At 40.3% G+C, this 27,269-nt stretch overlaps 1 protein-coding gene and 1 pseudogene across 1 annotated transcript; one reads left to right on the top strand and one right to left on the bottom strand.

Moving 5' to 3' along the window:
* Nucleotides 1–53: 53 nt before the first annotated feature.
* Nucleotides 54–24,399, bottom strand: LOC134672248 (uncharacterized). Its single transcript, XM_063530146.1, has 10 exons — nt 24,058–24,399; nt 23,173–23,343; nt 21,949–22,070; nt 11,643–11,759; nt 6,296–6,413; nt 5,556–5,623; nt 4,575–4,699; nt 3,987–4,119; nt 2,525–2,637; nt 54–207 (listed from the first exon to the last, which is right to left on the bottom strand). The coding sequence occupies exons 1-10, from the start codon at nt 24,221–24,223 to the stop codon at nt 54–56; spliced, it is 1,287 nt and encodes a 428-aa protein (XP_063386216.1). The 5' UTR covers nt 24,224–24,399.
* Nucleotides 24,400–25,254: 855 nt separating this feature from the next.
* On the top strand, nt 25,255–27,088 carry LOC134672246 (uncharacterized; annotated as a pseudogene).
* The last annotated feature ends 181 nt before the right edge of the window (nt 27,089–27,269 follow it).

The following is a 27,269-nucleotide window of genomic DNA, read 5'->3' as shown; positions in this document are numbered from 1 at the left end:
TCTGCTTCGTGGCGTACTGTGTTTCGATCTTCATGTGTTACATGTGACACACGCTATTCACGTACCTCAAGTCCTTTAAGTACGCCAGCGCTGGGCATCTCATGCTCGACCCTCAGGGTAGTTGTGACAGAGCGACTATACGCCTGCTTCGTGGCGTACTGTGCTTCGATCGTCAGATGCGTGCTGAGTGACTTGCTTCTCTGCATGCTGAAAATACAATTGTGTCGTTAGATAATTATTATAGTAATAGTTAGGTCGGTCTAAGTAAAAAATAATCTATTAAAAAACCGGTCAAGTGCGAGTCGGACTCGCGTTCCTAGGGTTCCGTACTTTTTAGTGTTTACCCAATTTTTAGGGTTCCGTACCCAAAGGGTAAAAACCGGACCCTATTACTAAGACTCCACTGCCCGTCTGTCTGTCTGTCACCAGCCTGTATCTCATGGACCGTGATAGACATTTGACATTTTCACAGATGATGTATTTGTGTTGCCGCTATAACAATAAATATTATATATATTGAATAGGTATTGCCCCACTTAATAAAATAAATATTTATGTGGGGCTCCCATATAACAAACGTGATTTTTTGCCGTTTTTTGTGTAATGGTACGGAACCCTTCGTGCACGAGTCCGACTCGCACTTGGGCGGTTTTTTATACTCCGTTAGCATAACTTATGTTGCCGATTGTAACTAGTACTCGTACAAAAGCTGCCAGAATGACTGTGATCCAACCAAATTGGACAAATTGTCATCCCACATTCTTGTGACATAACATACTCGTATACCGGGTGTGGCCTGAAACACGAGCAAATATTTAAAACATAGATGGTACTCCTGGAACGGTGACACTTTTGTTCAACAAATTTAAAAAAATATGAAGTAGGTATTTAGACTCCCTATTTTTCATACAAAATAAATATTATCTTCAATGGACGCCATCGCCACGCCATTATCATTGTGACTGACGTTGCTTGTCACGCCTTAAACATAACAAAATTTGCAATACATTGCGTCTTAGAATAAACTTTAAAGTGTATTAAAATTCAAACCACAAGTTATTTTTAGAAGCCGCTGAACAAATGTTGGTCAGTATGAGGAGTACAGCTTACGGTTTAATTTTTTGCTCATATTACAGGCCACACCCGGTATTATTATATCGACAAAGACACGGACAATACTCTAAATCATTTCGGAGACCGAGAAACTGACATGTTGTAGTTTAATACAAAGGTCGTTTTTAGAACAAAGGAAATATCTTTGAGATAGGTATGAAATAAATGTAGTAGTTGACATGCCTTACATGTGTTTCTAAATTCATTGAGCCAGTATACCTACCAGTACCTATATACTTTGTTATCATTAGTGAATTGGATTATGTATTATATATGTTGAATTAAACGCATATATTATTTCTAGCTGGTTCTTTATTTTATATAAAATATGTGTTCATGGTACAAATCGAATACGAAAAGACATCTTCTTGATGTATATCATTTTTAAAATGTAGAAAATCAATAAAATAAGGTTTTAATAGCGAACAATTAGAACTATCAAAAGTACCTAATAATAATAAGTAATGCTGCACTGATACCTACAGCCAATACTTCTGAAGTTCATTAAGCGTGATTTAATTACGTTCGGTCGTATATCAATCTTGAACGAGAATATATTATTATTACGCTTTAGACGTATGTGGGTGAAGATAGATGAGGGGTGAAATTACATTTATGCATGATGTTGCAAAAACTCCAGCCTTTTGTTTGTATACCTACCTAAATATTAGTGTTCTATCGTTAAAATAAGCAATGTCATATCGATCTAATAAAATTCCGCCGTAGGATAAACATAACTGAGTGCTACGATAAATCTATAAACATAACGTTTTTCGAAATTGCTGCCATCTAAGATTGTTAAAAAGAGTAGGTAATTATGTTTAAAAAAAATATTGCTTACATTTTACTCACGTAACTGACATTTAAAGTAACATTTCATAATAAGTACCTACTACTCGTAAAATATGGTCATCTAATGTAGGTAAAAATAACTCAACAGTTCCACATGGGTTATTCTTATATGTATTCATATTTCTGTGGGGTAATTTAAAAAGAAGGCATTTAACCTTTTTGGGACTTTACTTTTTGGAACTTTTTTAGCTGAGACGGACAGAAAAATGTAGGTAGATAAAAAAGATTATACGTAAAACTCCTGAGCACTTGGGAGGCCTTGGTCTTTTTTCCTTTTTCATAAATTTTAAAATATTTTCATAGTAAGTAATTTAATTTGTTCTTAGAGGATATACGTAATAAATAACCCCTTATATTAAGAAATATGTATCAAAACATCAAAACATCAAAACATCAACATTTATTCAGCAAATAGGCCACAAGGGCACTTTTACACGTCAACATTGAATTTACATAAAAGCAAAAATAATAACATCAACAATTTTATAAAATAAAACTAACAATTCAATCTAACGTATTACAATTACTAAGAGATGTATATATGGTCTGAATAGTTTACCGTAAATGTATAAGAAGTGTCCTCAGGTAGATCATGTAGGTAGAATTAGTCGGAGAGAGAGAGTTGTGTACGACAAAATACCGGCGAAACTTGCTCGAGGGCCATGTCGCTCGCTGAAAACGAAATTTAATCACGTACGTAAAATTATTATATATCGCTTATAAACTTTGACAAAGTACTTTCTGTACAGAACATTTTACGATGTTAGGCTTAATTTTGATAATGTGTACGGGACATTGATTACTTACCTACTTATATTATGAGACACATACACGCATGTACGTACACATAATTCTAACTCTATGTTATTTTCATGTATGTGGCAATAAACCATTCTTATTCTTATTCTTACATTGGAAAGTAGTGGAAAAATAGGCTATATGACTGTAAAATAAATTATTTCAAACCATGCATGAAATAAAGCACCAGATAATTATTAGAAGAACATAGATAGCAGTTATTTAAACACAAGTTATATTTAATAAATAGGACAGAAATATAAAAATTACCTAGGTGACTTGACGGTGACGTCATTGTGTTATATTTCATATAATTTCCATATTAGCAAATCGTTTTGACAGTTCTAAAAAGAAATTGATTTGACTTGTAAGAGAATACTCTATTGGTGCTCACGTAGGTACTATTTACTCTTAAATGTTGTATGGGAACGTGTGCGCTCACTTCGCTTACGCATTTAAGACACACGAACCAAGCCGCTGCCATAGAATCGAAGTAACGCTCTCATAACAAAACTTCCGTGAAACACAGACATATTAAATATATTAAGAACGGGTCACTCACGTATGACGCGAGCTCCTGATGACACTCGGTACGGAGTGAAACATGTCGAGCGATTTTCGACTTAAAATATTACGTGAGTGACCCGTTCTTAATATATTTAATAACGCTCTTATTTTAAAAACGAACGAAAAATGGCCGCGGCTTCGTGTGATTCCTAATGAGGAGTCTATGGATGGTAGTCTATAGTATATGCTGGATAATAAATACACACGATATAATGAAAACTTTGTACCTACAGTCAAGTGAACCGTTTTAATTACACATAATACAGGTGCACACCGAAGCGCTGGTGGCCTAGCGGTGAGAGCGTGTGACTTGCAATCTGGAGGTCGCGGGTTCAAACCCCGGATCGTACCAATGAGTTTTTCGGAACTTATGTACGAAATATCATTTGATATTTACCAGTCGCTTTTCGGTGAAGGAAAACATCGTGAGGAAACCGGACTAGTCCCAATAAGGCCTAGTTTACCCTCTGGGTTGGAAGGTCAGATGGCAGTCGCTTTCTTAAAAACTAGTTGCCTACGTCAAATCATGGGATTAGTTGACAAGCGAGCGCACCCCAGGCTCTCATGAGCCGTGGCGAAATGCCGGGATAACGCGAGGAAGAAGAAGAAGAATACAGGTGCACACCCACGTACATAAAATACCAGGTATTTGATACCTGAACAAGAGTGCCGCTTGGTTTCCGCAGCGCTACTGGTAATGGGATGAAATCATCGCCCCTTTGTAAGTGTAGCGCTAGAGTGTCCCCGTCCGTCAGAGGTAGATCCGTCATATTGTAAACACAGTCTCGTCTGTAAAAAAGTTGTAATTAATAAATATTTGGCGACAATCTTACACAGATCAAAATGAGCAAAGCTTATACTATGGGTACCCACTACGCCAGGGCTCTCCAAACCCCGGCCCGCGGGCCAAGTACGGCCCGCGACGCGTTCAAAAGCCCGCGGGAGCCAGGCTTCAGGGCTACAGCCCTAACAGCAGCACCCAGATACTCCCCCCAAAAAAGTTTGGAGACCCCTGTACTAGGCGAATAGTTTTGAAATAAAGAAAAATAAGAAAACATTAAAAATATAAACTAGTTCTCTCAAAGTTCCAATATTTTTTTATCTAACATAATAAAACTAAAAAGTACATTTATTCGTATGACAACTTATAGGTAGGGACTTAAACTAAAAATAAACTTTTACTTATTTACATTATTTAATATGCGAAGTTTCAGACTAAAAAAATGGTTACAAATTAAACTTACGAAAAATCCTTGCCTATGTTTATTTCTATTGCCGAAAAACAAGGTGAAATGACATCCTTAGCATACTGCAGTATTTTCAGCCCTCCGGTAGATGTGTGTATAGTGAGAGCTAGTTTCAATGACTCCTAAAACAGATAACATTTTATCATGAATTTTGTTTGTCAGAAAACCATATCCCTGCGAAAGATGTTTCATAAGATGTTGAGATATTATGCCTACGTTCTATGGGCTCATTTAGACTTACGCTACGTCTTACGTAGGCGAACAACGCGCGAACGCGGCGCGGCGCCTGACATTCGCGTGCAAATCGCGCCGCACCGCGTTCGCAACGAGATCGCTTACGTAGGACACTTCTATGGGCATCAAAGGATTGATTTCGCCGCGCCGCGCCGCGCCGCGTTCGCGCGTTGTTCGCCTACGTAAGACGTAGCGTTAGACGGTGCGAGAAGTCGCATGCGAGTTTCATAAAGGGGCCCATTGATTAAGAGTCCGTCTGATGGTATCGGCCCGTCAGTTAGAACAAAATTTTGGCAGTTCCGCCCCTTTATATCTGCTAAATTAGATGTAACCTCAATCGTCCGTAATGTAACTAAACTCGCATTCGAGTTCGTGCGCTGTCTACTGCCCGATTCGAACTTTAAGATACGTCATTTAATAGATCTAGAAACGATATGGAACGTGGTAAATTTCTTCAAACAAAAACGTCACTTTTACCACGGACACATCAAATAATCCATATCGTTTCTATATCTATTAAGTGGACGTAGTTTAGCGTAAAAGATCCATCCTCTAAAATTTTACATTTAAATGAATGACTTTTCCGTTTGACAGAAAGTTCAAATTTTACTAACAGATTTTTGTGGATTGGATCTTTTACCCTAAACTAAGTGACGTATATTAAAGCTCGAACCGGGCCGTAGTGAGCCCTTAAGCTGACTGTACACTAGTCTGTGACTGTATATAATCTGTGACTGTACGTACTTTGCCCCGCGGCAGTTCTATCCCGGGCTCCTTGTCATTAGCTGACTCAATTAGTAGAGGAGGAAGACCTGCAACAAACAGCGTTAAGACGAAACAGGAGCTGAGTTTTAAATATTTTAGGTAAATATAACCGTCTCGCTAACGGAAGCGGCTCCTAAAACTAGTGCGATAAGGACAAGGCGAAAAATCCCGCGTAAAAATCTCAAAAATCGAGGTTTCGTACTCGACTGTTTCCTCCTCCAAAACTTAACCAATCCTAACCAAAGTTAGATTTCTACATGATTATGAAATTATCTGTGTCGGACCGTTTTGCTTTTTTGGCTAATTGATATCAGTTTTGAATACTACGCCTCTCATTGCGGCATAGTCAATTAGGCCATTTTGGCCATTTTTGAAGGGCTCTGGCGCCTTAAAAAACAAACATATCAAAAAAAGCAAAACGGTCCGACACAGATATTGACAATATTAATCTGTGTTGAAAAAATCAATGCTCTAGCATCAAAACCCACGGCGGAAACAGTCGAGTACGTTTGTATGGAGAACTGACCACTCCTGTTAGTACAGTCATTATATCCAAAAAACCGACCCTACCCGTGAATAATCAGTTCTTGGATTTTATTTTCGTACGTCCCTCGGCTTTGTTGGCTCTTAAGGATTAGAACGCTCCTCATTCTTTCCAGTTCTAATTAATCAAGATCGAGGGCTAGGTCAATGGGTCAATTCAAATGTTTTGAACGTACCTTTATGTGCCACTAAGCCTCGCTGTAGCCACAGCCGACACGGGCCAGCGGCCTCACTCGAATAGAAGTTGTTCACACACTCGCTGGCTAGCTTGCGGCATGCTATGTAGTCGTGTATCTGTGTAAAACGAAACATATAATTGGTACCAATGATCTTTCAGCCCTACATCTACCACCTAATCTAGCTTGACGGAGCTGAGACACACACAACACAACATTAAGTATACAGGGTGGAAAGATAAGTCGGGCCCTGGAGGGAAACTACCTTAAATCCTTAAGCTGGCTCATTTTACTTAAAGGAGACATTCCTTTATTTTTAAAAAGAAACAAAACTGCATTCAAACATTTTCTAAAACTCGCTTGCCTCGCCCGGGACTCGAACCGACTAAAAATTCAAAAAAATAAAAACTCGCAATTTTATTATACTAGTCGATACAGTTAATGTTAATGATAACATTTCTCCAAGAAACATTAGGTCTTACACTCGTCTGTCGTACAAAATATCCATAACATCTAATATTTAGTACTTAAGATTTTTGTAGACAAGCCAAATTGAAGAGAAAAAGAGAAATACTTTGAATGCAGTTTTGTTTCTATTTAAAAATAAAGGAATATCTCCTTTAAGTAAAATGAGCCAGCTTAAGGATTTAAGATAGGTTACCCCCAGGGCCCGGCTTATCTTTCCACCCTGTATACATAACACACATAAATAATGTCTATAGTTAGGTAAGATTACATTTTCAGCTCCTTATTTATTTACACACTCTCGCTTCACAGGGACACTTTGCATAAATGATCCCAAAAGGGGTTGAAGTGTATCCATAAGGGCCCCCAAACACATATAAAGTAGCTAACACTATCGCACCGCACCAAGGTCATTGAGGGACGCACCCATAAGTGAGAAAGAGATATCGCTTTCTTCCTCTTACTTATGGGTGCGTCCCTCAATGACCTTGGTGCGGTGCGATAGTGTGTTAGCTACTTAAGATAATACGTTTCATTCCTCTCACCTATTCGTAAAATGCAAGTACATTTCAATAAGTACGTAGTTTCATTTCATTTTGTGACAGATGTCATAAAGGTGTTACTGTCTTTAAAATAATTAATACTCAATAAATTAACCGTAACTCTGTCGCAGCTGATTGATAAGCTAAATGAATTTCTAGCCACATAGGTAGTACAGTCGCCATCAGATATATCGGAGCGGCCAAGGTGTTCACAAAATCTGAACACGCACGCTTCTAACGCTTTGACAATAGAGGCGTTCAGATATTTGTGAGCACCTTGGCTGCTCCGATATATCTGATGGCGACTGTACACACACCCTTCATAAAATAATTACTCTCACTAAGAAACTCCACGCACTAGCGTTGTGCCCGCACACTTTCAAGCGGGCAACGATGCCGCAATAGCAACGAAGTTTGGTTGGTCAAACCAATTTGTCAGTCAGTAAGAACCAGGAAAATTATACTCATTTTGGGTACTAGTACTAGTGTTAGACAAAGATAGTATAACTCTCTCTGTCTACGATTGAAATGAGACAGTCCTTTGTCAAACTATAATTCCCTATACTCATAATTATATATAAGGATTACTTCGTTGCTAGTCGAATTAGTGTATACTCAATAACGTAGAAAATGATGCAACCAATACAAAAAATAATCCGTGTGGATTGTACATATGTATATCAGATATACACTGGCACCAATACAATAACACGATGTCGCGCCAGTTGTGCGAACGGATAAGAACTCGCACGATCTTACCGCTAGAGGCCACCAGCGGCGCTTTTTACTAGACCCTAAAGGGGCCCACTGATTAACAGTCCGCCGGACGGTTTCGGCCTATCAGTTAGAACAAAATTTTGACAGTTCCGAACAACTGACAGGCCGATACCGTCCGGCGGACTGTTAATCAGTGGGCCCCTTAAGCCCCCATTCGCTGAAGAGCTTTTTCAACACGCGTTAAAAAAGCGCTTGAATCTGTCCGCACTCTAAATTCGATTTAACAACCAAGGCTTAATTAAAGTCGAAAATCCAAAAACGCCTGATAAAAAGCGCCACCGATGTCGTGTGAATAAATACACATGTATCCATTTGTGTCATTCAAACGCTTTTTTAACGCGGCCGCGTTGTAAAAGCGCCCGTGGGAATGGGGGCTAATTACGGCATGCAAAATCGGTAATCGGGAAAGGTTTTAAATTTCCCGAGACCGAACCAGGAAAAGTCTGGGAGTTCCCGGGAGCATGCCCTAACCGTAACGCTCTATATACGCTAGTGTGGAGGGTCTCTAAGACATTGGGCCCGATTCGGATTTTGAAATAGACATCTATTAGATATCTTTTAGACATCACCAAGATACGATAACGTTATGTTTAAGATCTCTCTTCTTCTCCGTCGAATTACTCTTGACAGAGCAGTCGTGGTCACGTTGAACGACGAACGATTCTACGCCAGTTCTCCCTGGCAGATGCTTCTCTGGCACATGTGTTAAGTGGGGTGTTGGTAAGGGCTTTTATCTGATCCGTCCAACGCATTGGGGAACGTCCTCTTGACCTGAGTCATTGACCCGTCCCTGGACAACAAGTCTCTCCATGGCCTGCTCTCCACGTCGCGTCACATGTCCGAAGTATCTGAGGATACGCGCTCTGACCGTAGCTGAGAGCCTCTCTTTCACCTTAAGTTCTTCAAGTATGGAGACGTTTGTACGGTGTTGTGTCCAAGATACTTTTTAAGATCTAACCTGTCAAATTTTAATTTGACATTTGCGCGAGTCTGAAGATACTCTTGACGATTTCCACAGGATATGACTTAGAGATCCAATTCACATCTAATAGATATCTTACTCCATCTAACGTAAGTAAAAGTGACATTAGTTGCCCGAATTGCGCTGCAAAAGAGACCTAGTTGATATCTAAACTAATAAAGTATCTAGAATGCATCTAGTACGTGTCGTCTCTTGTGAATATCTTGAAGTTCGAATACGGCAGATTGCAATAACATAACTCCCTCCAAATCTAGTTACATCCAAAGTTACCGTCCCATACCCGCCACCTGCGCCTTTGGTGATGAATCACCTGACATACGAAAATAACTACCTACTCAGTTCACAAAACATGTTGTGTCGACTCAACTGTGACTGTTCCTAGTGTAACTTGACCTGTAACAATAACAACTATACCACAGAATAAATAATAGTACTACGTACAGAAGACTCTCTAACAAAACGCGTCTGTTACGATCAGCACAGATATGGCCGCTAGGTGGCGACAGCGCCACGCGCGGCTTATGGCTTTCCCCAAAATTGGGATGGAACGGATTTACTTTTAGCTACCTGTAGCAAAGCGACGAAATCGCAGAGTGAGCCACGCCTGACTATACTATAGTTAGACCAACATAAGTCTGCAACGATTTTGATAGCATACGTAGTGCAAGTGTTATTTTATACGTCAGGATTTCATAAACGTTTATTTTTAAAACATAACTTACACTGCGTGTGCTATCAAAATCGTTGCAGACTTATGTTGGTCTAACTCTACCCGCAAACCAACTTACGACAGTTACGTGTACCTGAGAGCCTTCAATCTACATACATATCGTCGTAAATTTAAGAGTTAGACTCTTGTCGGTGTAGCTGGCTAAATGGAGAGATTTGACTCTATCCAGGGCCGCCTCCTTGACTTCCTTATACGACCTTACAGCTACCTTTTCTTTTATTTGTGTTATGTAGCTTATTCTCGGCCTTCCTCTTCCTCTCTTGCCTTCAATCTTTCCTTCTATTACGAGTCCTCCTCCTCCTTAAGTCGTTCCCTCACTGCTGAGGATCGTGGCTTCGACGGAAACGTTGCAATAGGCTTCTCCATTTATTGCAGTCTTCAGCTTGATGGAGAGCCTGTGACATCGGCATCTGCAGTTCTTTGGAGACCTGCTCTGACCATCGCGTGGGACTGGGTCCTCTTGGTCGCCTACCATCAACCTTGCCGGTTATTATGAGTTTTTCCAGATTATCAGTACTCCGACGTGCTATGTGGCCGAAGTACTGAAGTATCCGGTGAAGACATATTGTAGAGAGGCGCTGTTGTGTGTCTAGCTTAATTTCCTTCAATATCGAAACGTTGGTGCGGCTGTGCCGTCCAGGGAATCCGAAGCATTCTTCTACGAGTATGTTATTTATAAAAGCGTCATGTCGTATAAGATGACCAATCATTTTCCCTCTCCTAAATCCCCGTATTCTAGGTTTTATGAGAGGGTAACAATAGAATCAGGGACGCGTGGATCTAAATAAAGTTTTATTCCAAAAATACAACATAACTTCTGTACGAGTGGGAATAATTTTGCTGTCACCGACATGCCTGGTAACACATCTGAAATCACCCAATAGGGGATTTGACTATACCTACTAGCTAAATCAGTTTCTTTTTTCGAACTGTCAAAACGATGCTAGTATGGAATTTATAGTATGTACTTATATAGCTAGTAAACGGCGAGCGTGATGGGCTCCTTTGCATCTATTTTAATAATATCAACGGTATTTATTCCAAATTTAGAACTCTTTTCTTTCTATGACCTCTTACTCGTATTACATTAAAATCTATTCTTTCATTTTATCCTTCGCCCTTTAAGGCCCCCCCCCCCCCCACATCTAGCGTCTTTCGAGCGTCGGCGTCTGTCGGCGTCTGGTCAGCGCTATGGAAAATGACGTCGCTGCGCAGTTGCGTCGACGCTGCGTCGACGTTGCGTCGAGCAGCGGCCATAGAATTGTAGACGCCGACGCGCGAAAGACGCCAGATGTGGGGGGGCCTTAAGGATTCAATTCCCACAATAACCTCCGAAAACACTCGGAAAACAATGTAAAAAGTACAGCGCCCCTCAATACGGTAAATAAAAAAAGTAGCTAGAAAAGTTATATTTGGAGGTATTGCCACATATTATGCCGAATACACATTCTAGAAAAACATAGGCCAATCTAAGGGACACCGTTATGCGTTAGAGGGAGCAAGCTTTACTACTATCTCATTTTACTACATAAATGGGTAAGTAGTTGCGTACTTTAGATTGGTCTCGTTGGCCAATTCATATTATGTAGGTAATGTGTACCTACTCGATATTAGACACAGTCAATAATATGTGACGTTATCTATGAAAAGGGACCTTATTGTCGATGGCGCTTACGTCATTATCAACGATGCTCCGATATAAATACAATGCCGCGCCACACTGTGCGTCGTAAGCGCCATCGACAAGTCCCTTTTCATAGATAATGCCCCATATGATGAAACTGATATAAATATAGGCCGGTAGGTAGCTTATAGAATGCCATGAATTTAAGCAAATGAGTGGATACTCACAATGCACAGATACTCGTGTTTGATAATGTCCAGTACAGCTAAGGGGTGCAGCACACCTTCGTACTTCGGGCGCGCGCTGACGAAGCTCTTCGGAACGCAGACATCTCTTACAGCCATCTAGCAAAAAGCGACAACGTTAGCAATAGTCAAATAAATGATCAATAGGGAAGAAGAAATTAACAATCTCTCTCTTTGGTATAGGAACACAAAACCGATGATTTCTCCGAAAATCATTATTTTTGCTGAATATATCGGGGAGTGGGAGTAGTCAAATATGATTTCTCCGAATAGGTACTGTTATGTATTTAGATGGGTACTTGCAGGATTGAATTGTAATGACAGCTGAAGGTAGTTTGGAAATAAATGAGTTTTGCTTCTGACCTCAATGGCGTTGTATCTTTTATTGGCGACTACGGTAAATTAATGTAATTTGTGCGCAAAATGAACAGTAATCTTTCTAATGTGGTGCTTCTTGGACAATTTAACCCAAAAACGGACAAGTGGTGTGATTATAAGGACCAATTACTATGTGCATTGGACGTGGCGGGCGTGGCGCTGGACCCGACTCGGGCGCGCTCGTTGTTTCTGTCCCAGTGTGGCAAAGACACTTATTCACTCATTGCATCACTTCTGGTCCCGCTGAGGCCAACTAATGTTGCATTTGAGGACATTATCCGTGTTTTGGACCAGTTTTTTGAGCCGGAAGTAAATGAAATTTTACAAGCGGGAAAGTTTCATAAACGCGTACAACTACAACAAGAGAGCGTGCAAGAGTTTATCGGCGCGATAAGTTTGCTCGGTGCTAAATGTAACTTTGCCGATCTTAAGCGACAGTTGAGAGATAGACTAGTATTTGGGGTGCGTGACGAGCGCCTGCGCCGCGAATTGTTGAAGACCAAGGACCTCACGTATACGGGGGCCGTTCAGTATTGTCTTAACTACCAGGTGACGTTCCCAGACTTGTATCCTGAAGCGCGTGCTAGTACATCTAAGCAAACTCCACATAACGAAAGTGACCAGATGGAAATTGATAAAATACAATCAGTGAATTGCAAACATTGTGCCCGGGTTCATAAACCGAATGAGCGGTGCCCCTTCAGTAAGGCTCAGTGTTATTATTGCAAGCGACATGGACATATTGCTTCGGCCTGTAATAAGAAACAAGGTAAGGTCCATGTGACCGAAGACAAGTGTTCATGTGACTCCAACTCGGACCAGGAAGACATGATGAATGGGATCTATGTCTGCGCCGAAGATTACTGTGAACCGATTACAGCAAATGTGCAGATTAATGGTGCCAAATTATTAATGGAAATAGATTCCGGAGCTTCAAGATCTATAATATCTGAGGAGACATTTAAAAAGTTGTGGTTCAACCCACCCCCATTAAATACCACAGATGTGAAACTAGTTACGTGGAGCCGTGCCCCTTTAAGAGTCTTAGGGTTGCTACACGTACGAGTGGTTTTAGGCGATAAAGAAGCTCAGTGTGAACTGTTGGTGGTCGCCGGCCGCGGACCGAGCTTGGTCGGTAGGAACTGGTTTAAGAAGTTGGGACTGCAAGTGGATGGCGTGGGCTGGTCAGAAGAGGAAGTAGCTGAATGGAAGAATAAGTATCCAGATTTGTTTATGGAGGGTTTAGGAGAGTACACGGGACCACCAGTGTCACTGCATGTGCGACCCGGGACCGCGCCACGATTCATGAAAGCGCGCCCTGTACCATTCCCTCTAAAACAACAAGTGGAGGATGAGCTGCGTCAAATGATTAAGGATGGCGTATTAACACCAGTCAAATATTCAAAGTGGGCTACTCCCTTAAGAATTGTTAAGAAAGATAACGGATCTTTGCGTATCTGTGGAGACTATCGTTCTACGGTTAACGCATCAATAGATGTTGACACATACCCGCTCCCTACATTGACAGAGGCATTCGTGAAGCTTAGCGGGGGAAGTATATTTAGCAAACTGGACTTGAAGCAGGCGTACACTCAGCTCAAGGTTGACGATGATACCGCAACCCTGCTAACACTAAATACACCCATCGGACTAATGAAGGTGAATCGTTTGGCTTACGGGGTGAGCGCTGCGCCTGGTATCTTCCAAAGGCTCATGTCTACCACCCTGGCAGACATGGAAGGAGCCGCTTGTCTTTTGGACGATGTAGCCATCACAGGGAGAAATATGGAAGAGCATAACCAGAGGTTGAATGCAGTACTGAAAAAACTTCAAGATCTGGGTTTTCGACTAAACGTTAATAAATGCGTCTTTGCTTCACGGGGTATTACCTTTTTGGGCCATATGCTGGACGCCGAAGGGCTCCATCCAACTCCGGAGAAAGTAGAAGAGATTCAGGGTAAACCAGCGCCCACAAACAAAGAGACATTAAGAGCATTTTTGGGACTATACACGTACTACGAGAAATTCTTACCCGACAAAGCTACATTACTTGAACCATTGTACCGGTTGCTGGAAGCGAAATCACCGTGGACTTGGGGTGATAAGGAACAAGCTGCGTTTAATAAAGCTAAGAATCTTTTGTTGTCGGATTGTACGTTAGTCGGATATGACCTAAATAAAGATTTGTTACTGGTCTGTGACTCGTCAGATTATGGTTTGGGAGCCGTGTTAGTTCACATTATGGAAGATGGATCCGAACGGCCGGTGATGATGGCGTCGCGGACACTCCAACCACACGAGAGACGCTACGGGCAGATCGACAAAGAAGCGCTCGCGATAATGTTCGGGCTAACTAAGTATCATCAATTTCTGGCCGGACGGAAATTTTGCATCATCACCGACCATAAACCCTTAGTTGGTCTGTTCAACCCGGAGAAACCAATTCCTGACCAAATGGACGTAGTTACGCGAAAACGTTCCAACCCACAAGTCACTCGAAAATGAGTTACCATAACCAGGGTACTATTTTTGACATATTACATCATGTGCACACAAAGATGCTAGTATTTTTAGGTTAGTTTCATCAATAAAGTTTGACCCAAATGTTCCAACCCACCATTATACCAAGGACGTGTACTCAAAATAAAGTAAAAACATTACATGCATACTGAAACATATTGTTAAAAACTCTTAATAGAATAACATATCGTTATAATGTTCCACTTGTCTTGGAACATTATACTAAATTCATAAAACGCACATTTAGTTGTTTCTTAAATGATCCATGTAGGTTGGAACGTTTTTGCAAAATCTTTATACATTTTTTATTTCTGCAAAAATGTTCCATGTAATTTGAAACCTTTCAGATTAATCCATACTGTTTTTTTAAGCTGCGAAGACTGTTCTAAATAAATTGGAACATTTTATTATAATATATTATTTTCTAATTTTTTGCTATAAACGATCCACATCTACTTGATCCATTTTTGCTATTAAATATGTTCGAGCGAAAAAAAATTTTTTTACCAAAATAAATAACTATGGTATATTTAAGTTTATGTATTTAGTCAAAACAATCAATGGACTATTTACAATAAAGGTGGCAACATTATTACTCTTTGCTCCCGTAAAATGACAGCACCACCGAAACGCACATGTGAAACGAAACGCCGCCGCGGACCTACCTGTCATTAAATGTCATGTAGCTGGTTTGTTAGCGCACACCGTTGTAAGGGGACCTTGCACTTTGTGACTATGCGCTGAAACTTGGCACAGTTGATTCTTAGCTGGTCTTGAGCAGATACAGACCGGGGAGACATCGAGAGCCACCTCTCAATTAGTGGGGGGGGGAGTTCAACACTGCCGCGCTTCACTTGGAGCTGCATTTCTCTAAAACTATACCTATTAGGGCATGTAATATATTATTTTCGGATAAATTAAGGACAAGGAATCTATTTTTAGAACAAAAAATGCCCTTTCGAACAAAAAAAGTGACTAAAGTAGAAAAGACTAAATAACGTATTTTACATTTTTTTATAATTACAATTTTTTTTTTTAAAGAGTAGCAGGAATCTGAAAAAAAAAATATGCCGATGTGCCGCCGACATATTTATGAATATGGAATTCTTAGAGATTTTTGATTAAAATAACTCATTTTTAGTTACTTTGTCAAATTCGATCTCGTCGAGATATTAATCTCGATCTCGAAAGTGTGACTCTCGAGATCTCGAAACACCCAACCTCAAAAAAAAACAAAAAATTAAAATATTATACCCAATCTCTATTCGGATATTTCGTGCGAGATTTCGAATCGCCAATCTTGTACCTAAAGAATTTTGTAAACCCATGACCATGCAATAAAATAAATTTCATATCAATTTCAATTTTGAAATATTAGAATCAAAAAGTTCAAAATAGATTTTATAGGTACATAACTTCAAAAATGTGTTCCCTCTCAACCCAAAACCCCTTGTCTCTCAGGATGATCTAGATATTTTCACACAAGGCGGTTTATCGATAACTTCTTACATCACTAGATTCTTCTTCCTCGCGTTATCCCGGCATTTCGCCACGGCTCATGAGAACCTGGGGTCCACTTGACAACTAATCCCATGATTTGACGTAGGAACTAGTTTTTACGGAAGCGACTGCCATCTGACCTTCTAACCCAGAGGATAAGTAAACTAGGCCTTATTGGGATTAGTCCGGTTTCCTCACGATGTTTTCCTTCACCGAAAAGAGACTGGTAAATATCAAATGATATTTCGTACATAAGTTCCGAAAAACTCATTGGTACGAGCCGGGGTTTGAACCCGCGACCTCCAGATTGCAAGTCGCATGCTCTCACCGCTAGGCCACCAGCGCTTCTTACATCACTATCGACATTAAATGTCGACGATTGCCCATCACTTTTCTGTCTGTGTACTTATTTAGAAACTTGACTCCGCCCTTAAAATTAGTGCGATAAGTACAACTGCAGCACAGGCGAAACATACTTACTTACTTACTTTCTTACTTACTGCCGTGGCGCAGTGACCCGAAGTGGATCTTGGCCTCTGACACTAAGGAACGCCATGCTTCTCTGTCAAGCGCCGTTTCTGTCCAATCGACGGCACCGAGCTCGTTCAGATCTTTCACGACCTCATCGCTCCAGCGATACCTAGGACGCCCAACCGGTCGTCGACCCTCCGGACGGCCCGAGTACGCTCTCCAAACCGCTCGATCTTCACCCATATGGACCACGTACCCGAGCCATCGGAGTCTTGAGACTTTCGTTTCTCCGACTATATTGGGCTCGGCCACTAGATCTTCGATTTCCTGGTTCCTGCGTAGGTATCCTCCATGAGCCATCTTCTCTGCGAGTGGGTCCAAGTATCTTCTGGTAGATCCTCCGTTCAGCCACCAGCAGTGCGTATTCCTCTCTTTGTGTTAGGGTCCAGGCTTCGCATCCGTACATCAAGATCGGTCTGATTATAGTCTTGTATATACGGAGTTTCGTCTTTCTGGTCATTAGCCTGGACACCAACACTTTGTGAAGAGCAGCTGTGCACCGGAGCGCGTTCTGAATTCGGGTTTGGATCTCCTCTTCCCTCCGATTGCTGTCTGTGACGATACACCCAAGATATTTAAATTTCTCTACACCTTTGTAAGAGGTTTGTCCTATAGTGAGATCTTTCCTACGAATAGAGTTATTTCTGTATCGCTTCATATGAAGGTACTCAGTTTTCTCCCGACTAATTCGTAGGCCAACCTTCACTGCCTTCCTTCCTCAACGAGCAAAATGACGGTGAAAACGGGAGTCGGCCTAACAGACCAGTTTGATGTCGGTACGGGTCTCAAGCAAGGGGATGCGCTCTCTCCCATACTTTTCAACTTGGTGCTCGAATATGTCACCAAGAAAGTTATAGCCTCTGGTGGCGGAGTAGAGTTGAACGGTAGCCACCGAATTATTGGGTATGCAGACGACCTAGCCCTCCTGGGGGAAAACGAGGCGGATGTCCGTAGGGCTGCTCAGAGCCTAGAGGACAGGCGAAACATCCTGCGTAAAAATCTCAAAAATCGAGGTTTCGTACTCGACTGTTTCCTCCTCCAAAACTTAACCAATCAAACTTAAATAACCAAAAAGAAGAAAACAATGTAATATGCTTTAGGTCAATTTAAATTCATTACATACACTTAAATTCGTTTTGGAACGTTTATGCATAATTGCTATTTAACAAGTTTCATACAAAATTAAATTTAGCAAAAACGTTTCAAACTCGTTTTACCTATTTATATGCCCCTTGTATTATGTATTTACAAAAAATATGCATATCATTCAATAACCAGTTTGGCATTCCACAGTAAAACCAATAGTATTTGCCTGAAATAATTACAGGGAAAAAGTGTACCGCTAAAACACAAAATTGCGTTTATCTCAAAATGGGGTCGCTGTGGGTTGGAACGTTTTCGCGTAACTACGTCCAAATATCACCTAGAATGTTACGGTGGTCGCTAAAACTTAACGGATACAGTTATTCTATCAAATATCGACCAGGCAAATTGATTGGAAATGCGGACGCTTTAAGCAGGTGGACAGAACCAGAAACGTGTTCGGTGAACCCAAATATAGACTGTCTGGGCGAGGTACTTTTGCTAGAAGAGCAACCACTGGGATGGAACCTGGATGTAAAAGCTATTGCTGAAGAAACTAAGAAAGATCAGATGCTACAGAAGGTGTTGTTTAACGTACTCCATGGGTGGCCGCGCTCCAATACAGATCCTGAAATGCAACCATATTGGATCCGCAGAGATGCTCTTTCACACAATAAAGATTGTTTATTGTGGTGTTACAGAGTCATCATACCTTTCTTCGCTTCACCAAAAGGTACTTAAATTGCTACATGCTCCACATGCTGGGATTGTACAGACAAAAGCATACGCTAGAGGGTACCTTTGGTGGGCCGGCATGGACAAGGAAATCGAAAAGGTCGTGGCTGAGTGCGAGGATTGCCAGTCTGTGAGGAACAACCCACCTAAAGATCCGCAAATATGGGTCATGCCTGACAAACCTTGGAGTCGAGTCCACATCGACTTTGCTGGTCCATTCCAGGGGAAAACTTTCTTGCTATTAATCGATTCTTACAGCAAGTGGATAGAGGCAGAAATTGTTCCATCTATGAGCGCAGATTCCATAATTACTATTTTGAGACGCATTTTCGCCTCACAAGGCTTGCCGGACCTCTTGGTGTCGGATAACGGCAGGACATTTACGTCTGAAGACTTCAATTTCTTTTTGAGGAGGAACCATATCAGACACATATTCACTCCGCCCTACCACCCAGCTTCAAATGGGCAGATAGAAAGGGCTGTGCAGACATTTAAAAACAAATTGAAGAAAATGGCAGCTACAAACATGGCTTGGAGTGAAAAACTGGCAAAAGCTTTATACGCTTTGCGCACCGTTCCTAACAGCTCTACTAATAAAACACCGGCGGAAATGCTTAACGGACGCAAGTACAGAACAGCCATATCCAGTTTACACCCAGAGAGCACGCCGAGCCGTGCCGAACAACAGCTGGAACAGGCAGCGCAGCGGCCGTGCGCACGCGCCTTCCGTCTGCATCAACCGGTGCTCGTGCGAATGTACACGCCAGGAACTAAGTGGGCAAAGGGCGAGGTTGAGACCATAGAGGGACCCAGTACTTATGTGGTAAGAACGGAAGATGGAGAGCTGCATCGTCGCCACGCTGATCAAATTATAGCTCGTGCACTGAGACAGCCGATGGAAGCTCCTACTTGTGACCAACAACAGCTTGAATTTGGGTCTCAGTCTTCAGCTGAAGAAGATCCTCCTATTGAGATTTCACCACCAGAGTTATGGCCCGACATCATAGGAATTCCCAATGATTATTGATTGTAACTGTAACTATTTTGTAATGAATAATGTGTTGATTTAGACTAGTTGATTATGGTGGAAAGGTATGTTATGTATTTAGATGGGTACTTGCAGGATTGAATTGTAATGACAGCTGAAGGTAGTTTGGAAATAAATGAGTTTTGCTTCTGACCTCAATGGCGTTGTATCTTTTAGGTACCATTAATTTTCGCTCAATCGGGGAGTGGTAGGAGTTAAATCGATAAGGTAAAAGTACGCTTCACCGAATGCTTAAGACCTAGACTTAAGTTTCTTTTTTTAATTAGTTCTGGTATTTGCATACGAATATGTTCAATACTAAAATTGAAACTTAGATAAATTTGTCCTCATTTAAACATAACTATAAATTACTGAAATGATTGGATGTATATTAAAAATATTTTTAAAATAATTTCTTCCAGTTTCCTTGAATGTACCAATTACCGAACTAAGAAACGTGATTTGCACATTATACCGAATAGGGAGGCCGCATTACCGAACTAGGAAATAATTGTATGAAAATAAGGTGTTGAGTGGTGCCCAAACTTTAGTAGTTCAATATTAAATCCCTACTATACTTTGTTTTTTAGCATTAGAAAGGTGGTAAGCGATCTTGACGTGTCTTTTTTATTGAAAAATACTTTTGAAAAATAAGTCATCCCAAATAGGTAGGTATAGCTAGGTATGCAACAATTATCAAACATGTACGTATATGTATAAAAAAATTTGGCTGTTTTATGCATTTTGTCTCGTCCATTTTCTAGGGAAGGTTAAATAACAAAAGTTTGAAGTTTAAAAAGTCAAGTTTAAATCGCCCCACGACGACGAGATGACGACGACGACGAGACGAATCTAAAAAAAATATTGGACGTCTAGGTTTGGACCATCCTGTATAAAATATTATTGCTTTATTATTTTTATTATCAGCTTGAGTTTTTTTGTCCACATTCCGAGACTATTATCAGGCGTCCAATAAGTATGTCTAAAGTTTGAGAAGGGCTGGCATTGAAATAATGGTCACAAAAAATAAACATATAAATATAGACCTAGTCGTTATAATAATAAGGATGATATTCTAATGAACGTCGAATAGAAACATGGTCAACGCAAACGTGAGTTCGGTAGCAGAGACCATGGGTACCATTCACCGAACAGCCGTTCGGTGAACGAAACATGGAAAATATGTGGAACCTATTTCGCGAACAGATTTTGAAAATAGTATTTAAATCGTAATCAATATGGTATAACTACAAATCTATCAATTAATTTAATACTTGAATCCATTACTAAACCGTACATGTATAAAGTTCTCGCTAATACTGGCGTAAAATATCTAAAATTATTGTTTGATAATAGTCTTGCCAAAAACCTTATTTTGATGCCAAAAAGTCGTAAAACATGAACATTTCAAACGCAGTTTTATAATAATCTATATAGGTTATTGTTGTTCGGCAATTGCTCATAAAATTACAAATACATTAATTTATTTGTGAAATTAGGTAGTTAATCTAAATAGTTCGTAATCAACCACTAGAAAAATAATTTCAAAAACATACGTTTTTCCTGATTCCGGACGCTGTTCGATAATACCTTCCAATCAAATTGTCGGTGTACTCATCACCGAACTCACATTAAGCTTAATTTCTGATAATATGACTGCACTAAATTAATTAAATTTACTAAAATACACAAACTAATTAGGTAATCACACTGTAAAACCATACTTTGAAACACAGAAATAAATTTAAAAGGTTTTATGGCCTTAAGAAATATACGCAACTTCTTAACGATTTCTTTAAGGTTGCCCATACAAAGTGGCAATCGGCAGCGACGACCTGTTTCGATCAATTGCCACGTCCCAACTGCGGCACAAATTGGCCGACTCTGAGGCCTAATGGAAAAGACAGGTATTTAACTCGTGAAAAAAAAATACGCAAGTAAATATCAGCTGTAAGTAATCGACTTATAGCCTAAAATAGAAGAAATTCGGTGATACGGACGGATTCAGAGCGTTCGGTGAAGCGTACTTTTACCTTATTGTTATTTAGGACGCTAGTGTGGCTATCATCACTTTGGCACTGACAGGCTGTCGAGAACGTAACTTACTTTATGTGCACTAACACTAATATGCGAGCGAGATGTATAGAAAATAAAGTAGACGTTAGCGTCAGTAAAGTTTTGACGATCAATACAGTGTCAAACTTTGACACTGTCAGTGAGTTATGGTACGGGTTAAAATTAGTTTACAAACTCACGGCGCGATTCGGGAAATGAATTAGACATTCACTAGATATGAAATAGTAAAGATATGTGACGTTCCACGACAAAAGGTACCTTTGCCCTGGCTGAATATTGAAGCGGCGTTAATAATAGCGTAAACGCCAACCCCCATAGGGTACCTTTTGCCGTGGAATGTCACATATCGTTACTATTTCATATCTAGTGAATGTATAATTCATTTCCCGAATCGCGCCGTTAGTGACCGACAAATGATCTGTTGAAACACTCACTGACCTCATTCTTTGCGCACACGCATGCTGCGCACCGCACGCACGCGTTGTTGACGGCCTTGAAGCCCCGCGCGCACTTCACGCAAACCACCTCCTTCATCGGAGAGCCGTCGAAGTTCTGGGTCACTACATGAAAATAGTAAGTGGTACGTTTTTTTTTTGTAATTGTAATTGAGTAATTGATTTGAGTCAAACGGTCCTCGCTAGAGATACGGGCGGCCGTTTGCTCTTTGTTTCAGATTCAGTAAGAGCTGTATTGGTAGTGGATTGCGGTGTCTGTTTAGTGGTTTTGGACAGGTTCCCACAATGGTACGGGTGAACCTGCCCTAAGTTTTAGGTAGGGAGGTATTCGCCATGATGGGCAGCAGAACTGCTGCAAACAAGGTAAGGGTAATAACCCTCAAGAATCTCAACAATACGAATACAGGTATGGTAAGTACGTCAGATCAACAACAACATGTTGGTCTATGAAACAGCTCCCAACACCATCCTGGAGCGCGAAAGGTTAGGTAACAAAATGGGCATTAATCCTCGACGCACCGAGGTTATTTCGAGAAGCCTGCTGAGACAAGGAGAGAATCCTTCTCTTCTGGACAAATGCACGACATGTTATAGACTGTAAGTAGGGTAACTCAGAGTACAAAGCCATAGATTTCATATACCTATAGGCATACCTCGCAATCGAGCTAGCAAAACCGTAGCAATAAATGACAGTTGAATGTAAAGGTTAGCGTTCATATGTCATGAATCATCATCATGACTCATGATAACATAGTCACTATTTTTCAAATTTTAAAGTTAAATTTGTGTTTCAGGAAAGTAAATTATTAAATTACTTCTTTAAATTTTTGTTTATTTGATCTCAATTTGTTTACTCTTAATTTGAAATACAAAATAAATCCTACCTACTTATAACGTAATGATGTGTGTATAGCACAAGGATGTAAATACCTTATTTAGCGTAATCACACGCAAACAGATCTTAAATAATTAATTTAAAACATAGTTTTTGTATTTGACTTAGTAAATACGTATATATGCGTCAACCTTAATGTGTAACTGCTACGGTTTTGCTCGATTGCGAGGTATGCCTATAGGTAACGAATTGGTGAAATATATCGCAACATCGCTTCGTTGCCATTCATATACTTGGTCACTTAAGTCGGCCACTACGCCCACTACCTATCTACACATAAAAAAGTCCAGTAATAAGGTAGCAGTATCTAACCCGACACATAATCCACTGGACATCGTCGACACACCGTCCGCCCGGCACTTGTTTGGCACCTTCTTGGCACGCAGGTTGCACCGTCTGTAGACACCAGAGCTGTGGCGCCACATGGTTTGCAACGCCCAGGGTTCAGCGGAATGCTGGACTCTTCACATGAACATGAAAAACCTGGAAATTTGAATTGAGAGTTTATTGGGACAAAATATACAAACTAAACAATAATAAAACTAAACTACATGGAATATAAAACTTCAAATAATCATATAAATAGACTTATAAATAAGAAATGCTCCCTAGGTCGCTGTCATGTGTTATGGGCGCAGCAGACTGGCAGCGTTACCTCGTTGGATGGCCAGACTTAGTCTCTGGCCGAAGTAGCTGCCAGCCCTCTGGAAATTAAAGGTCATTTAACTAGATTGTTGGTGACAAGAAATTGTGATGCGACTGTAACTTATGATTAATGCTTAGTAAACTAAACTTCTAAATTTTGTTATCCATTGATAGACCTCTTTCATAAAGCTTCTTTTCGCAAGTGTTGGAACTAATTAATAATCTGCATTTCGTAGTCATTTTCGTCAGGTAGGTAATTTATTTTCAGTGCCTATGTCAAAAATTTATAGGACTATCTGTACTGTAAAGCGTTGTACAATACACGTAAGAAAAGGTAATTCGCAATCCGTGTCCATTTAAAACACTCCCTTCGGTCGGATTTTAATTTATCGCCACGTGTTGCGAAACTTGTAATTTTCCTATTTTCGGACTTGTATCGTAATGTAGGTACTATTACTTAGTTTCATTGTAAAATATCTGAAGCATAAGATAAGATTACTGTTATAATTATAATGTTTATGATGGAAGCACAATTTTAAATTCAGTACTTACCATCACTAGAAGTCACCATCGAAGCGTTAACAGGGCACGACTGACATGTCATCGTTCCCGTCTCATAATATTCACCCACCTTACAAGACCCTGGCAATTCTAACAACATTACACGCCCTAAACGAATTATAAACACAATATATACCAGCCAAGGAGCTCTCGTCATAATTTAAACGAATTAATTAACACTTGACGACGGAATTAACATTCAGTTTTATGGAAGGGTTAACGGTGTAGAAATTTTAATATTGACATAACTCTGCTAAAATGACGTTGTTAAGTTAAAATTTGCGTTAACGGTACTGGCAGTTGAATAGGAATTAAAAACAAATTGTGACCGGATTATTGTTTTGTTTTGTTTGGTGCGTTGCGTAGCAACGGCGTTGCAGTGTGGGAGTGGAAAGAGCGCGTCGTGGGCGCGATATGCTTACTCTACCGTGACATGACATCGACAAGCGACAATCGTAAAGGAATCTATTTTTACAGTACATAAATGGGCTATTTACCGCCCTAGTGCGGTAATAATAGCACAATACGTGCGAAAATTTAAGGGACCATTAGGTACTTTAAAACGTTGTACAATACACGTTCTAAAAGGTAAATCGCAACGAGTGGCGATAAATTGAATTTAAATCCCACATTTCCTACTTTTCGCACTTGTAACGGAATGTACAATTACAGTAGGTACTTATATATTATAAGTAATTATGGTGCTACTTTACCGCACTAGTGCGGTAAGTAGAGCACTTTACGTACCTATGTCAAAAATTTAAAGGGCCATAAAATATTATTACGTCTACGACTTAATAAAAGTATAATAAGTACGACTTTTATTTGCCATTACTTATCACATACTCTTTGAAATGAAATTATAAGCAACAGAAATCACATAATACTTAATTAAATAAATTCGGCACTGACTGTATCCAACGTAAAAATGCCTTCGCTACGCTTTAATGTTCGCTGTCCATTGCTTAAAAAATCACCGCTATCAAAACTGCATAAAGGCTTGCGTCCATTAGCTCGCTAATTTGTCTACGTGACACGAAAATGCATCGCCACGTAGAACAAAGGGTGATTGATGGTCCATACTGATGGAACCATTATCTCCTGCCTATGGTTTTACGGCTTAAAAGGCCATTTCCTAGCTCTGAGTTAAACTACGAGTATCAAACCTCATGTAGGTACTTTTCTAAAATGAATAAACTACCCATAGTAATCTTACTACTGTTTTCTTATTACTTGCTTATAGTAGCTAATTTAACAATCCCATTGGAGGAAAAAACAAAAGAAGAAATGATAAAATGTGCGGTAGAAGTGGCTAACGCTAATTTTAATGTCAGAAAACACACAGTTTTATTGTCAAATGAAGTTGAAGATGAAGTGTCCAACAAATTCTTGAAATCATTTAAAGGTACAGTTATTATAGAGACGAAGAGAGACGATGCACCGCCGAGACATGTAGTCGTCGTAATAGAGTCTTACATCTCTTTCATAAGGATTCTCAATGTCATGAAGCCAGATCTAAAAGGCAAGACCGTTCTGACAAGTGGAGCTAAGTTTTTAATCATCTTACTCGATCCAGTGAAACTTGAAAGGATCACCGACATAATGTGGAGTTTTAACGCTGTTAATGTCCTCATTATTACAAGAGATGATGATAAAATCGGTCTTTACACGTACTATCCGTATCGCAATCACACGCACTGCCACGAAACACAACCTGTTCTCATTCGGCATTGGAATAAAAACTCATCTCTGAAATTCAACGCTTTCCCTAACAAGATGAAGAACATGCACAAATGTCCCCTTTACGTATCCACGAATAAACTGTATCATCCCACTACAGAAAAACTGGTTCCTTTGCAAATGATTAAAAAGACCATCGTGAAACTGCTGAGGGACCAAATGAATTTCACACCAATGATTTTAATGAGCGACTATGTCAGCATAGACTCTGATCGCGCCAAGAACTGGTCGGATTCCTTAAATGACGTCATCTCCGGGCTCGCAAATATTTCAACCTGCAGTATTCCTCTGGGAGTGGATCGGTTAGGGCTTCTAGACTATTCGCTGCCGTATTTTCGTGTACGCCTCGCTTGGTTAGCCCCACCTATAGGCCCAGGGCCGGTGTGGTGGCGTTTATTCACACCTTTGAACAGCTATCTATGGCTGGTATTACTCTGCATCCTGTTTTTTGTAACTTCTCTGCCGTTTACGCTGAAGTTTCGAAGAGTAAAAAAGTTCTGCTACAAACATTTTAAGAACGTTCACAAAATACAAGGCGCTGCTTTTAGAACCTGGGGAGTGATGTTGGGACAACCTATCCGTGTGGCTCCTAGACGTTTCAGAGATTTCTATATCATCAGCTTATGGATATGGTTTACTTTCGTAGTCAGAAGTGCTTACCAGAGCGTTTTGATTGGCGCCTTGAAAACTGATCCTGTCGTAGGTAAATTCGCCAATTTAAAGGAGACTGTTGATTACGGATACAAGTTCGGAGGGCGAGGTGGAATACTGTCTCATTTTGAATACGATCCCTTCATAAGTGAGCATTTTGAGGTCATACCAGAAGCTAGTTTCGAGCAAGTGTTCACTGGCTACTTCTGTAGAATACGCATGGGCAACTTGCTTAGCAATGGGTAAGAAAGAGCACGAATGTGGTCACGTTCTTCCAGACTCGATACTAACGGTACCGCTCGTCATTTGGATGAAGACGAGTTCTCCATTCGTTCTTCCACTCTCCATCTGGCTTCCAAGATTCATTGAGATTGGTTTGCTTGATCGCGAAGCATCGCAAAAGCCCTACAGTTCGTTGACTAAACTGTCTCCTGACCCGACACCCTTGACGGACCACCAGATTCTGAGTTGCATACTCTGCCTCCTGATTGGTTATGCTGTATCCGTGGCAGTGTTTGTCATGGAGATTTTGAGGCCTAAAACCGCAGTCATTAAGCGACATATTGTAGTTAAGCGCACATTCATAACGGAGAAAATTGTTGGCAATCGACATCATAGGTTTGTTCACTAAGGTTTTTAGTAGCTACGACTCTGGTGATATACCTACTCGATCGTACTTTTGTTCGCTTCTAAAACGCATTACATTGTTGCTATGGTTTTTGCAATTTTAGACGTTACGTTATGAAGATAGCCCGTGGCAATCATCAATTTTGTATTTTTTATGTTTAGCAATATTTATAGGAGGAAATCAC

Source organism: Cydia fagiglandana, chromosome 16, assembly GCF_963556715.1.
Source record: "Cydia fagiglandana chromosome 16, ilCydFagi1.1, whole genome shotgun sequence".
NCBI classification, from domain to species: Eukaryota; Metazoa; Arthropoda; class Insecta; order Lepidoptera; family Tortricidae; genus Cydia; species Cydia fagiglandana.
This window is presented reverse-complemented; position numbering and strand designations above follow the sequence as displayed.